At 40.4% G+C, this 15,164-nt stretch overlaps 1 protein-coding gene across 1 annotated transcript in view; it reads left to right on the plus strand.

Annotated features, from left to right (window-relative positions):
* Positions 1 to 15,164, plus strand: part of KIF15 (kinesin family member 15) — a 417,226-nt gene that overhangs the window by 152,566 nt on the left and 249,496 nt on the right. Inside the window, exons 24-27 of the mRNA XM_053714345.1 lie at positions 80 to 166; positions 410 to 514; positions 794 to 916; positions 1,053 to 1,199. Coding sequence (XP_053570320.1) covers positions 80 to 166; positions 410 to 514; positions 794 to 916; positions 1,053 to 1,199 — 462 coding nt within the window. The remainder of the gene's footprint in view (positions 1 to 79; positions 167 to 409; positions 515 to 793; positions 917 to 1,052; positions 1,200 to 15,164) is intronic.

Raw genomic sequence — 15,164 nt, forward strand, 5'->3', positions numbered from 1 at the left:
ACACTTCTGTGTGTGTGACTATCTTTAGACAGACAATTGCATTATTTTTTACATTTTTAACAAATTTCTTTATATTCAGGTTCAGGACATTCAAAGGCTTGAGCATAGTTTAGCTTCTTCAACAGAAAAAATAGCAGATCTGGAGAGAACCAACACTGCAGATAAGGTAGGGGATCCATCATTATACATCAATTAAATACATTTAAAGGGTCTCTGCTATAATATCCAAAACTGTTAATCTCCTGTCTTTTGAAATTCATAGTGCACCCTGGAAGGTTCTGCTATTGACATTTTGAGTTTTTTTTGTAATGTTTCCTAATTGCTGGAGGCAGGGCTGATGTTTTCATTAAAATAAGTAATGAGTTTTCTAATGTCATTTTGTTTGTTTGCTTTTGTTTATCCTTGACAGGAAGTTGTTGCTCAACTTATGATTCAGATTCAAGGCCTGAGGACAACTATTATCCATAATACAGAATCTATAGATGTTCTCACGAAAGAGCTTGAAGATATTAACGTATGTATATATAAATGTAATTGGTACACGTTTCCATACACTGTCCTTTTAGCTACAGGCATTACAGCTGTATATGATAAATATATAATCATATACTATATTATAGTAGGCCTTAATATCATGCTATAATTATGTGACTGAATTACATTATTATGCATTTCTAAACTTGTCTCACATTTCTAGATAACATTTTAAAAAATATTAACAAATGACACAAAGAGAAGGAGTGCATCAAAGTTTTTGCTATGCTAATAAAGACTTTGCTTTTAAAATCCATAGTGCAAATATACTTCTGTATTGTCTGCAAAAGAAGAAAGCAAAACTGTCATAGAGGAACAAGAAAAGATAATTGAGCAGCTAAGAGAGAGTGTGGAAAGAAAACAAACTGCTGATAAAATTGAAGTAAGCATTTTTCTCAGGTATTCTGCTTCGCAGCAGTTAATTGCTATCTCTGCACATTTAAAGTATGCTTTAACTGCATAATATAATATTTTTGGTTTATTTACAAGCATATCTATGTACATGTCATTTTTACCAGCATGAGCTTCTATGTGATGACTTGGTTCATGCAACTGAACAATTAGGCAAGCTAACAGAAGCATTTAACAACCAGGAGGCCTTGCTTCAGAACCAGCAGGCAGAATTTGTAAAGAAAGAACAGCTAATTACTGAGCTAACTAACCAGGTAATTATGTTTATACTATTGACATCGGGAGATACTGAAATAACAATATTTAAGGTTCGTTAAAGGGACATTAAACCAAAAATTAGTCTTTCATGATTCAGATAGAATGCAATTTTAAAAAACATTCCAATTTACTTCATATATCTAATTTGCTTTATTCTTTAGATATCCGTTGTTGAAGAAATAGCAATGCACATGGGTGAGCCAATCACATGAGGCATCTATGTGCAACCAACAATCAGCAGCTACTGAGCCTATCTAGATATGCTTTTCAGCAAAGGGTATCAAGAGAATGAAGCAAATTAGATAATAGAAGTAAATTGGAAAGTTATTTAAAATTGCATGTTTTTTTTCTAAATCATGAAAGTAAAAAATATGGTTTTCATGTCCCTTTGAGTTCAGTTTATCTGTGCATGCCCTGATTTTCATTTTCTACAGTATTTGTTTTTCTTTACATTTATATTGGCAAAATGCTTCTAGTAAAAGCTATGAGACCTTGCCTTGTATTGAATTAGCGATACTTTGTTTACATGAATCAAACTACTATCATCAGTTTTTATCAGATGTGGCTTTACAGAGCATATCTATATATGCTCTATAGGATTGTACACAGTAAAATAAACTTAAACTGATCTTTTTTACTGGAAAAATTTTTGGTAATAAAAATATAATGAAAAAATTCTGTTCGAAATTGAAATGCATTAATAAGCTTTTCAGTTTTGACTGGCATGTCCTTCTGTTAGTATATGCAAAAAAAACATAATTTATGTAAGAATTTACCTGATAAATTCATTTCTTTCATATTGGCAAGAGTCCATGAGCTACTGACGTATGGGATATACAATCTTACCAGGAGGGGCAAAATTTCCCAAACCTCAAAATGCCTATAAATACACCCCTCACCACACCAACAATTCGGTTTAACGAATAGCCAAGTAGTGGGGTGATAAGAAAGGAGTAAAAAGCATCAACAAAGGTATTTGGAAATAATTGTGCTTTATACAAAAAAATCATAACCACCATAAAAAGGGTGGGCCTCATGGACTCTTGCCAATATGAAAGAAATGAATTTATCAGGTAAGTTCTTACATAAATTATGTTTTCTTTCATGTAATTGGCAAGAGTCCATGAGCTAGTGACATATGGGATAGCAATACCCAAGATGTGGAACTCCATGTAAGAGTCACTAGAGAGGGAAGGATAAAATAAAAACAGCCATTTTTTGCTGAAAAAATTAATCCACAACCCAAAATATAAGTTTATTCTCATAAATGAAAAGAAAAACTTAAAACATAAGCAGTAGAATCAAACTGAAACAGCTGCCTGAAGAATTTTTCTACCAAAAACTGCTTCCGAAGAAGCAAATACATAAAAACGGTAGAATTTAGTAAATGTATCCAAAGACCAAGTTGCTGCTTTGCAAATCAGATCACCTTAAAGGGACAGTATACACTCATTTTCATATAACTGCATGTAATAGACACTACTATAAAGAATAAGATGCACAGATACCGATATAGAAATCCAGTATAAAATGGTTTAAAAACTTACTTAGAAGCTTTCAGTTTAGCTCTGTTGAAAAGGCAGCTGGAAAGCCCACTGCAAGTGGCAAATAAGACACTCCCCCCCTCCCCCTTCTTTTGCATATGAAAAGAACCTTTACATAAACAGGAGCAAGCTGGAGAAGGTAGCTGACAGTATTCACATAAAACTTTGGGGCTTGGTTAGGAGTCTGAAAACCAGAGAAATGTTATTTAAAAATAAGCAAAACTATACTTTTTTTGTAAAAAAAAAAAAAACTTTATGGGCTATATAAATAGATAATCTACAAAACATTCATGCAAAGAAAAAATGAGTGTATAATGTCCCTTTAAGCTTCATTCTTAAAAGCCCACAAAGTGGAGACTGATCTAGTAGAATGAGCTGTAATTATCTGAGGCGGGGCTTGACTCGACTCCAAATAAGCTTGATGAATCAAAAGCTTTAACCACGATGCCAAGGAAACAGCAGAAGCCTTCTGACCTTTCCTAGAACCAGAAAATATAACAAATAGACTAGAAGTCTTCCTGAAATCTTTAGTAGCTTCATTATAATATTTCAAAGCTCTTACCACATCCAAAGAATGTAAGGATCTCTCCAAATAATTCTTAGGATTAGGACACAAGGAAGGGACAACAATTTATCTATTAATGTTGTTAGAATTCACTACCTTAGGTAAGAATTTAAATGAAGTCAGCAGAACTGCCTAATCCTGATGAAAAATCAGAAAAGTAGATTCACAAGAAAGAGCAGATAATTTAGAAACTCTTCTATCAGAAGATATGGCCAAAAGGAACAATACTTTCCAAGAAAGAAGTTTAATGTCCAAAGAATTCATAAGCTCAAAAGGGGGAGCCTGTAAGGCAGGGGTGTCCAAACTTTGCTCTCCAGAGGTTTTGGAACTACATTTCCGATGATGCTGAGCCAGCATTTTATCTAGCTGAGTATCATGGGAAATGTAGTTCCAAAACCTCTGGAGAGCAAAGTTTGGACACCCCTGCTGTAAGGCTTCAAACCAAATTAAGACTCCAAGGAGGAGAGATTGATTTAATGACAGGCTTGATACGAACCAAAGCCTGTACAAAACAGTGAATATCAGGAAGCTTAGCAATCTTTCTGTGAAATAAAACAGAGCAGAGATTTGTCCCTTCAAGAAACTTGCAGATAAACCCGTATCTAAACCATCCTGAAGAAACTGTAAAATTCTAGGAATTCTGAAAGAATGCCAAGAGAATTTGAGAAGAACACCATGAAATGTAAGTCTTCCAAACTCGATAATAAATCTTTCTAGAAACAGATTTACGAGCCTGTAACATAGTATTAATCACTGAGTCAGAGGAACCTCTATGACTAAGCACTAGGCATTCAATTTCCATACCTTCAAATTTAATGATTTTAGATCCTGATGGAAAAACGGACCTTGAGACAGAAGGTCCGGCCTTAATGGAAGTGGCCAAGGTTGGCAACTGGACATCCGAACAAGATCCGCATACCAAAACCCGTGAGGCAATGCTGGAGCCACCAACAACACAAACTATTGCTCCATGATGATTTTGGAGATCACTCTTGGAAGAAGAACTAGAAGCGGGAAAATATAAGCAGGTTGATAACACCAAGGAAGTGTCAACGCATCCACTGCTTCCGCCTGAGGATCCCTGGACCTGGACAGGTACCTGGGAAGTTTGTTTAGATGAGAAGCCATCAGATCTATTTCTGGAAGACCCCCACATCTGAACAACCTGAGAAAACACATCTGGATGGAGGGACCACTCCCCCGGATGTAAAGTCTGATGGCTGAGATAATCTGCCTCCCAATTGTCTATACCTGGGAAATGAACCGCAGAAATTAGACAGGAGCTGGATTCCTCCCAAGCAAGTATCTGAGATACTTCTTTCATAGCTTGGGGACTGTGAGTCCCTCCCTGATGATTGACATATGCCACAGTTGTGATATTGTCTGTCTGATAACAAATGAACGGTTCTCTTTTCAACAGAGGCCAAATCTGAAGAGCCCTGAAAATCGCACAGTGTTTCAAAATATTGATTGGTAATCTCGCCTCTTAAGATTTCCAAACCCCTTTTGCTGTCAGAGATCCTCAAACAGCTCCCCAACCTGAAAGAATCGCATCTGTTGTGATCACAGCCCAGGTTGGACGAACAAAAAAGGCCCCTTGAACTATGTGATGGTGATCTAACCACCAAGTCAGAGATAGTCGAACATTGGGATTTAAGGATATTAATTTTGATATCCTTGTATAATACCTGCACCATTGGTTCAGCATACAAAGCTGAAGAGGTCTCATGTGAAAACGAGCAAAGGGGATTGCGTCCGATGCTGCAGTCATGAGACCTAAAACTTCCATGCACATAGCTACTGAAGGGAATGACTGAGACTGAAGGTTCCGACAGGCTGCAACCAATTTTAAACGTCTCTTGACTGAGACAGAGTCATGGATACTGAATCTATCTGGAAACCTAAAAAGGTGACCCTTTTCTAAGGGATCAAAGAACTTTTTGGTAAATTGATCCTCCAACCATGTTTTTGAAGAAACACTAGTTGATTCATGTGAGATTCTGCAGAACGTAAAGACTGAGCTAGTACCAAGATATTGTCCACATAAGGAAACGCCGCAATACCCCGCTCTCTGATTACAGAGAGTAGGGCACGAGAACCTTTGAAAAGATTCTTGGAGCTGTCGCTAGGCCAAAAAGAAGAGTGACAAATTGGTAATGCTGGATCTGGATGAATCGTAATATGAAGATATGCATCCTGTAAGTCTATTGTGGACATATAATGTCCTTGCTGAACAAAAGGCAGAATAGTCCTTATAGTCACCATTTTGAAAGTTGGTACTCTTACATATCGATTCAAAATTTTCAGATCCAGAACTGGTCTGAATAAATTTTCTTTCTTTTACAAGATATGACGAGTCCACGGATTTCATCCTTACTTATGGGATATCGCCTCCTGGTCAGCAGGAGGAGGCAAAGAGCACCACAGCAGAGCTGTGTATATATAGCTCCTCCCTTCCCTCCCACTACAGTCATTCTCTTTGCCTGTGTTAGTGATAGGAAGAGGCAGAGTGAGGTGTTATAGTTTCTTCAATCAAAAGTTTATTATTTCTTCTACTAGATACGACGAGTCCACGGATTCATCCTTACTTGTGGGATATTATCCTCCTGATAACAGGAAGTGGCAAAGAGCACCACTGCAGAGCTGTATATATAGCTCCTCCCTTCTTTCCACCTCCAGTCATTCTCTTTGCCCATACTAGTAATAGGAAGTGGTAAAGTGAAAGAGGTGTTAAAATGATAGTTTTTATTTTCTTCAATCAAGACTTTTTTTATTTTAAATGGTAGCGGTGAGTACTATTTTTTCCTCAGGCAGCATATAGAAGAAGATTTCTGCCTGGAGGTTGATGATCTTAGCAGATGTCACTAAGATCCATATGAGTTCCCAAAGAATGGCTGAGGAGTACTAGAGAAGCTTCAGTGTGGGGAACGTTTTCATGCTACAAGCATTGAGGTATGTTCAGTCATTTATTTCTGAAGAGACTGTGATATTTCAGAACAGGCTGACATAGTTCCTAAGAGGGAAGGGGTAAGCAGTAAACCTATAGATAAGAAGGGGTATTACTGGAGACCTGTGTATGAATTGTTATGGGCTAAATGCAGCAAGAAAATGATGGCAGCATGATTAGACACTGGGGCAGCATAACATTTTTATTTGCACAAACGGTTAATAATCACTGGATTTGGGCATTGTGCTGGGGGTTCACATGGCTTTATTGTACAATTCGGATGCTTAAATCCACATGGCTAGTTTCTATACCGCTTCCTTGCATTTTTTTTAGGCTGAGAGTACATGGCATATGATGGGCGGGGCCTAATTTTTGCGCCTCAGATGCACAGTTGATTTTCACAAGAAGGCAGCAAACTTCAGCTTCGGTTGGGCCCAAACTGAGAGAGAGGCTACCGGAGTCATAGTGAGACTTTTGTCAGACCCCTGAGGGCAGGTAGGCGCCACAGCAGAGCTGGGGCGAGGTGCAGGGGGTTGTTTAAGTTATTTTCATAACGTTTTGGGTATAACATTTTTTCTTATAGAGGGTTAATTTGTCCCTTGTGGTGCAATATTAGGCTTCAATATAAGAATGATATATGCTAAATTTGTAAGCTTAATAGCAGTTTGAAGCAGATTTGGAAAAATTGTGCGCTTTTTTACTTCTTAAAGGCGCAGTACCGTTTTTCAAAATTGGTGGTTTTTTTCAATAAATAAAGTGTTTTCACGACTTTTTGTGGTTATTACTAGCCTGTCCCACATGTCTGACATTGAGGAAAGTCAATGCTCTATGTGTTTAGAAGCCATTGTGGAACCGCCACTTACATTGTGTCCCTCTTGTACTGAAAGGGCCTTACACTGCAAAGAACATATTTTAGGTGATAAAATGTATGTCTAAGGATAATTCTCAGTCTGAAGAAAATCAGGTTATGCCATCCAATTCTCCCCAAGTGTCGCAACCTTTAATGCCCTCTCAAGCGACGCCAAGTACTTCTAGTGCGTCTAATTCTTTTACTCTGCAAGATATGGCTGCAGTTCTGTCTACTACCCTTACAGAGATATTATCTAAACTGCCAGGTTTACAGGGTAAGCGCAGTAGGTCAGGTATTAAGGTAAATACTGAGCCCTCTGATGCTTTATTGGCCATTTCCTATGTACCCTCACAGTGTTCTGATTTGGGGGTCGGGGAATTGCTGTCTGAGGGAGAGCTTTCAGATTCAGGAAATGTGTTACCTCAGACGGATTCGGACGTGATGTCCTTTAAATTTAAGCTTGAACACCTCCGCCTGTTACTCCGGGAGGTTTTAGCGACTCTGGATGATTGTGACCCTATTGTGATACCACCAGAGAAATTGTGTAAGATGGATAAATATTTAGAGGTACCTACTTACACTGATGTTTTTCCAGTCCCTAAAAGAATTTCGGACATTGTTACAAAGGAATGGGATAGACTAGGCATTCCGTTCTCTCTCCCTCCTAATTTTAAGAAAATGTTTCCCATATCTGACACCATTCGGGATTCTTGGCAAACGGTCCCTAAGGTGGAGGGAGCTATTTCTACCCTAGCTAAGCGTACAACTATACCTATTGAGGACAAAGATCCTATGGATAAAAAATTAGAGGGTCTTCTAAAGAAATTGTTTATTCATCAGGGATTTCTTCTACAACCTATAGCTTGCATTGTTCCAGTTACTACTGCAGCAGCTTTTTGGTTCAAAGCTCTAGAGGAGTCTCTTAAGGTTGAGACCCAATTAGATGATATTTTGGATAGAATTAAGGCTCTCAAGCTGGCTAATTCTTTTATTACCGATGCCGCTTTTCAAATGACTAAATTAGCGGCGAAAAATGCAGGTTTTGCCATTTTAGCGAGTAGAGCGTTATGGCTTATATCTTGGTCTGCGGATGTGTCATCAAAATCTAAGCTTTTAGCTATTCCTTTCAAAGGTAAGACCCTCTTCAGGCCTGAATTGAAGGAAATCATTTCTGACATTACTGGAGATAAAGGTCATGCCCTGCCTCAGGATAAGACTGTTAAGATGAGGGCTAAACAAAATAATTTTTGTTACTTTCAAAACTTTAATGGAGGACCCTCTACTTCCTCTTCCGCCACAAAGCAGGAGGGGAATTTTGCTCAATCCAAGTTAGTCTAGAGATCTAACCAGGCCTGGAATAAAGGTAAACAAGCCAAGAAGCCCGCTGCTGCTACCAAGACTGCATGAAGGGGCAGCCCCCGATCCGGGACCGGATTTAGTAGGGGGCAGACATTCTCTCTTCGCTCAGGCAAGGGCAAGAGATGTTCAGAATCCCTGGGCATTGGAAATTGTGACCCAGGGGTATCAGCTGGAATTCAAGGATTTTCTCCCAAGAGGAAGATTTCATCTTTCACGTTTGTCTGTAGACCAGACAAAAAGAGAGGCGTTCTTAAACTGTGTAAAAGACCTCTATAATATGGGAGTGATTTGCCCTGTTCCAAAACTAGAACAGGGACAGGGGTTTTACTCAAATCTGTTCATGGTTCCCAAAAAAGAGGGAACTTTCAGGCCGATTTTAGATCTCAAATGTCTAAACAAATTTCTCAGAGTCCCATCGTTCAAGATGGAGACTATACGAACGATTTTGCCAATGATCCAAGAGGGTCAATATATGACCACCGTGGACCTGAAGGATGCATATCTTCACATTCCTATCCACAAGGATCATCATCAGTTTCTAAGGTTCGCCTTTCTGGACGAACACTATCAGTTTGTGGCCCTTCCTTTCGGGTTGGCCACAGCTCCCAGAATCTTCACAAAGGTGCTAGGGTCCCTTCTGGCGGTTCTCAGGCCACGGGGCATAGCAGTAGCGAGATATCTGGACAATATTTGCATCCAGGCGTCATCTTATCATCTGACCAAATCTCACACGGACATCGTGTCGGCATTTCTAAGAACTCACGGTTGGAAAGTGAATGTAGAAAAGAGTTCACTAGTTCCACTAACAAGAGTTCCATTGGGAACTCTGATAGACTCGGTAGACATGAAAATATTTATGACGGAGGTCAGAAAGTCAAAGATTCTAAATACTTGCCGAGCACTTCAGTCCATTCCTCGGCCATCAGTGGCTCAGTGTATGGAGGTCATTGGATTAATTGTTCCGTTTGCTCGCTTTTATCTCAGACCACTGCAGCTGTGCATGCTCAGACAGTGGAATGGGGATTATGTGAATTTATCTCCTCAGATAAATCTGGATCAAGAGACTCTCTTCTTTGGTGGTTGTCACAGGATCATCTGTCCCAGGGAATGTGCTTTCGCAGGCCAGCATGGGTATAGTGACGACGGACGCCAGCCTCTTGGGCTGGGGTGGAGTCTGGAATTCCCTGAAGGCTCAGGGTGTTTGGACTCAGGAGGAGTCTCTACTACCAATCAATATTCTGGAACTGAGAGCAATATTCAACGCGCTTCAGGCGTGGCCTCAGTTGGCTTTGGTCAAATTCATAAGATTCCAGTCCGACAATATCACGACTGTAGCATATATCAATCATCAAGGGGGAACAAGGAGTTCTCTAGCGATGATAGAGGTTTCAAAGATAATCCGATGGGTGGAGGCTCATTCTTGCCATCTATCAGCAATCTATATCCCAGGAGTAGAGAACTGGGAAGCGGATTTTCTAAGTCGTCAGACTTTTCATCCGGTGGAGTGGGAACTCCATCCGTAGGTGTTTGCATCATTGATTCGTCAATGGGGCACACCGGAATTGGATCTGATGGCATCTCGTCAGAATGCCAAACTTCTTTGTTACGGGTCCAGGTCAAGGGATCCCCAAACTGTACTGATAGATGCTCTAGCATTACCTTGGTCGTTAACCTGGTTTATGTGTTTCCACCATTTCCTCTTCTACCTCGTGTGATTGCAAGAATCAAACAGGAGAGAGCTTCGGTAATCCAAATAGTGCCTGCATGGCCACGCAGGTCTTGGTATGCGGATCTAGTGGACATGTCCTCTCTGCCACCGTGGAAACTTTCGTTGAGACAGGACCTTCTCATTCAAGGTCTGTTCCAACATCCAAATCTAAATTCTCTGCAGCTGACTGCTTGGAGATTGAACGCTTGATTTTATCTAAGCAGGGATTCTCTGAGTCGGTCATTGATACTTTGATTCAGGCTCGCAAGCCTGTCACTAGAAAGATTTACCATAAGATATGGCGTAAATATTTTTATTGGTGCGTATCCAAGGGCTACTCACGGAGTAGGGTTAGGATTCCCAAGATTTTAGCCTTTCTCCAAGAAGGATTGGAGAAGGGATTATCAGCTAGTTCCTTAAAGGGACAAATTTCTGCTTTGTCAATTTTACTACACAAGCGTCTGGCGGATGTCCCAGATGTTCAGTCTTTTTGTCAGGCTTTAATCAGAATCAAGCCTGTGTTTAAATCTATTGCTCCACCATGGAGTTTGAATTTAGTTCTCAATGTTCTTAAAGGGGTTCCGTTTGAACCCATGCATTCCATAGATATTAAGCTTTTATTTTGGAAAGTTTTGTTTTTAGTTACTATCTCTTCTGCTCGAAGAGTTTCTGAGCTTTCTGCGTTACAATGTGATTCGCCTTATCTTATATTCCATTCTGATAAGGTGGTTTTGGGTACCAAACCTGGATTCCTTCCTAAGGTTGTTTCAAATAAGAATATTAATCAGAAAATAGTTTTTCCTTCTTTGTGTCCTAATCCTCCTAACTTGTTACATAACTTGGACGTGGTTCGGGACTTGAAGTTTTACTTGCAAGCGACCAAGGTTTTCCGTCAAACATCTTCTTTATTCGTTGTTTATTCTGGAAGACGTAGGGGTCAAAAAGCTACGGCTACCTCTCTCTTTCTTTTTGGCTGAAAAGCATCATCCACCTGGCATACGAGACTGCTGGACAGCAGCCTCCTGAAAAGGTTACGGCTCATTCTACTAGAGCTGTGGCTTCCACATGATGCTTCTGTTGAACAGATTTGTAAGGCTGCGACTTGGTCCTCCCTTCATACTTTTTCCAAATTTTCCAAATTTGATACTTTTGCTTCTTCTGAGGCTATTTTTGGGAGAAAAGTTCTTCAAGCAGTGGTGCCTTCCGTTTAGGTATCTGTCTTGTGCCTCCTGTTCATCCGTGTCCTGTTGCTTTGGTATTGTATCCCACAAGTAAGGATGAATCTGTGGACTCGTCATATCGAGTAGAAGAAAAGGAAATTTATGCTTACCTAATAAATTGATTTCTTCTACGATACAGATTTTATTTTTGTTTTTCAAAACTTCAGTCACCTCTGCACCTTTTAGCTTTTCTCTTCCTATACCTTCGGTCGAATGACTGGGGGTGGAGAGAAGGGAGGAGCTATATATACAGCTCTGCTGTGGTGCTCTTTGCCACTTCCTGTTAGCAGGAGGATAATATCCCACAAGTAAGGATGAATACGTGGACTCGTCGTATCGTAGAAGAAATCAATTTATCAGGTAAGCATAAATTTCCTTTTTTTAAGTAGTGCCACAGTGTGCTACTTTGTTCTGGGGTTTAGCCTAGACCAAATCGGTCTCTTCAGTGCAAAAAGAGAAGCATTTGGTCGCTTCAAAGCAATGGGAACTTGTGGGACATGATTCTCACTGCGCCTCCCATAGATGTATGCTGCCCTTTTAGGGGAAAAATCTGAGAGATCTTACTCGGTGTTTTTTCTTATTATCTTCAGGTCCATGTGAGCAGTAGGACTTCACACGCCTGGGAGCTGCCTTTGCTGTCGGCAGTTGGAGGTAAGTGCCATTTTTATTTCCTGGGCATAGAAGATAGAATGGGCTCAGAGGACATTAGCCACTCTCATTGTGAATAACAGCCTTAGAGAGATGGGCTCCTTATTCAGGTATGTGTTTTCCCCTTTCCTGGGAGACAAATCTAGGCAGCTGTGTTTTAACTCCCCTGGGTTTCCCCTTGTAAATTTCATCCCCCGGCGGTTGCATATGAGAGCAATGCCGACCGGGTGATGACTGTGTATTATTAACCGCTTTTCTCCCTATGTAATTGAGAGGGTACTTGCGGTTATACTGTTAGTCATTGGGGCATTTTGTTACATCTCCCGGCGTTTTGAGATGTTACTGTATACGCCCACGAAGGGCGGTCCTTGGGAACGCTTTGTCTTTTTGCGCCCTTTGTCTTTCGCGCCCTTAGGTGCCTATTGTGGCTATGTCAGTGGTGTGGGCTTCTTTATTACTATGGACAATATATTTACATGGTGCTTATGTATGCTCTCACGGCGGTTCACTAAGTCTACTTTGCCGCCGGGAGTTGTCGTTACATCAACGCTCAGTAGGGGTGGTCTTTAGGATGCCATTTACTTGGCGTGTTCAGTATTTCTCCCGGCGGTTCCATTGCAAATACCGACCGGGAGATAGGTTCTACTTTCTTAGTGTGCAAAGGCACGTGTTTTTCCTGTTGTAGGCTTACTTGACGACCAGCAAAATAAGTTGGGTCATAGCCTTATCTCCTCTGTTGCGGTGGGGAGTCTGGTATGGCTTAGATCCTTCCACTCTAAACGGGGATACTGCCTAGGGGTGTTGAGATCTAGCAGTTTCCGCTAGTTTTGCGCTATTGGGTTTTCTGCAGAATATGGAATAAAAAAAATAAAAAAGTGTGTGTTTATCTGTTTAAAATTTAAAGCCACAGTCACATGTTTTCATATGTTCCATTCTGACCTAATTCCTCCTTCCTCAGCTATGGCTTTTAGGAGTCTGGTAACTCTGCACAATCCATTCCAAAACGTTTTTTATAAGAGAGTGTCCAAATTAATTTTTGACACACAGACAGTGCTCTGCGGTTGCTTGCAAAGACGTTGCCTTTGATGTACATAGTACATGTTTTGTTGCTACTTTATTACTATGATTATAAGATGGATTGTTTTTCTGCACGACAGTAATAAGTTATACTTTTACAATTTAAAGTGACAGTGCTTATCATAAAAAAAAGGAAAAGATTTTTTCTGTGTACCTTTTATTAAGGGACTTACGGCTGTTTGTTTCTTCATCCATTGTAATGTAGGATGATATAACAACACACTATAATAAGTTACTTTAAGATTTAAAGGAGATGTAACTTTTTTTTTTTTCTGCGTTCAGTTTGCAACTGTATTTCAACTGATATTTGTTAATTCATACTTTGTGATGTGGATAACACAAGCAGAGATAACATGAGCAGCGCCTTGCGACCCTTACGGGTGATTTGCCGTGCTTTATAAGTACCCAATACATACATATGTATTTCCTTAAAGAAACAGTATCGCTTCCTATGTGAAGAGTTAGTTCCTTTTGAACCCTTTATTGAAATAAGTTTTTTCCTACTCAGTGAGTGCCCCTTTACTGGCGCCTTGCCTAAATCCTAAGATTGGCAGGTGCTTTTGTACAATAAGTAAATAGTCTCAGTTCTAACAATTCAGGGGACAGTAAGAGTTATTTTTATTAGGACCTTACTGCTGTTCCTTGGTGTGCATTCATCCTTTGTGATTTAGGATGGAACAGCAGCACACAACAATTACAACTCTTAATTTAGGATTACCTGGTCGGCGGCTAAGAGTTCGGGATTTTCCGTCCTAGCACGTAGTTCCTTATGGTGGAATTTTTGATCTACAGATGTGTCAGCTAAATCTACGTTTTTTTTGGCTATTCCTTACAAGGGGAGGACCCTGTTCGGGCCTGACTTGAAGGAGATTATTTCTGACATTACAGCAGGATAAGGGTTTCCTCCTCCCTCAAAATGAAACATCTAAGCAAAGGGGACGACAGAGTAATATTCGTTCCTTTCGAAATTTCAAGGGAGTCCCCTCTTCCACTAATCAGGAAGGGAATTATTCACAAGCGAAGTCCACATGGAGACCCAACCAGTCTTGGAACAAGGGTAAACAACCCAAGAAGCCTGCTGCTGCTACCAAGACAGCATGAAGGGGCGGCCCCCGATCCGGGACCGGATCTTGTAGGGGCCAGACTTTCTCTCTTTGTCCAGGCTGGATAAGAGACGTTCAGGATCCCTGGACAGTCAAAATCTTGTCTCAAGGGTATCTGTTGGAGTTCAAAAATTCCTTTCCCAGAGGAAGGTTTCTTCCTTTATGTTTGTCTGTCGACCAGATAAAAAGAGAGGCGTTCTTACGTTGTGTAAGAGATCTCTCCTCCATGGGTGTAATTTGCCCCGTTCCAATACAGGAACAGGGGTAGGGGTTTTACTCAAATTTCTTTGTAGCTCCCATAAAAGAGGGAAGGTTCCGACCCATTTTAGATCTCAAAAGTCTAAACAAGTTTCTCAGAGTTCCAGCCTTCAAGATGGAGACTATTCGGACCATGCTTCCATTGATCCAGGAGGGTCAATATATGACTACCGTGGACTTAAAGGATGAATATCTTCATATTCCTATCCACAGAGATCATCACAAGTTCCTGAGGTTTGCCTTTCTGGAAGTGGCGCCTTAGCTGGACGATATTCTGATCCAGGCGTCTTATCAGCTAACAAAGTCTCATACTGACATTGTTCTGTCCTTTCTAAGGACTCACGAGTGGAAGGTGAATCTAGAAGAGTTCACTAATTCCACAGGCAAGGGTTCCTTTCCTTGGAACTCTAATCGACTCTCTATCCATAAATATCTTTTTGACGGAAGTCAGAAAGTTAAAGATTCTGAATACATACTGAACCCTTCAGTCCAATCCTCGGCCGTCAGTGGCTCAGTACAATGGAGGCTATTGGATTGATGGTGGCAGCAATGGACATCATTCAGTTTGCTCGTTTTCATCTCAGACCTCTACAACTGAGCATGCTCAGACAGTGGAATGGAGATTATGCAAATTTGTCTCCTCAAATAGATGGTGGTTGTCGCTGGATCATCTGTCCCAAGG

This window comes from Bombina bombina, chromosome 5 (genome assembly GCF_027579735.1).
Source record: "Bombina bombina isolate aBomBom1 chromosome 5, aBomBom1.pri, whole genome shotgun sequence".
In the NCBI taxonomy this organism is placed as follows: domain Eukaryota; kingdom Metazoa; phylum Chordata; class Amphibia; order Anura; family Bombinatoridae; genus Bombina; species Bombina bombina.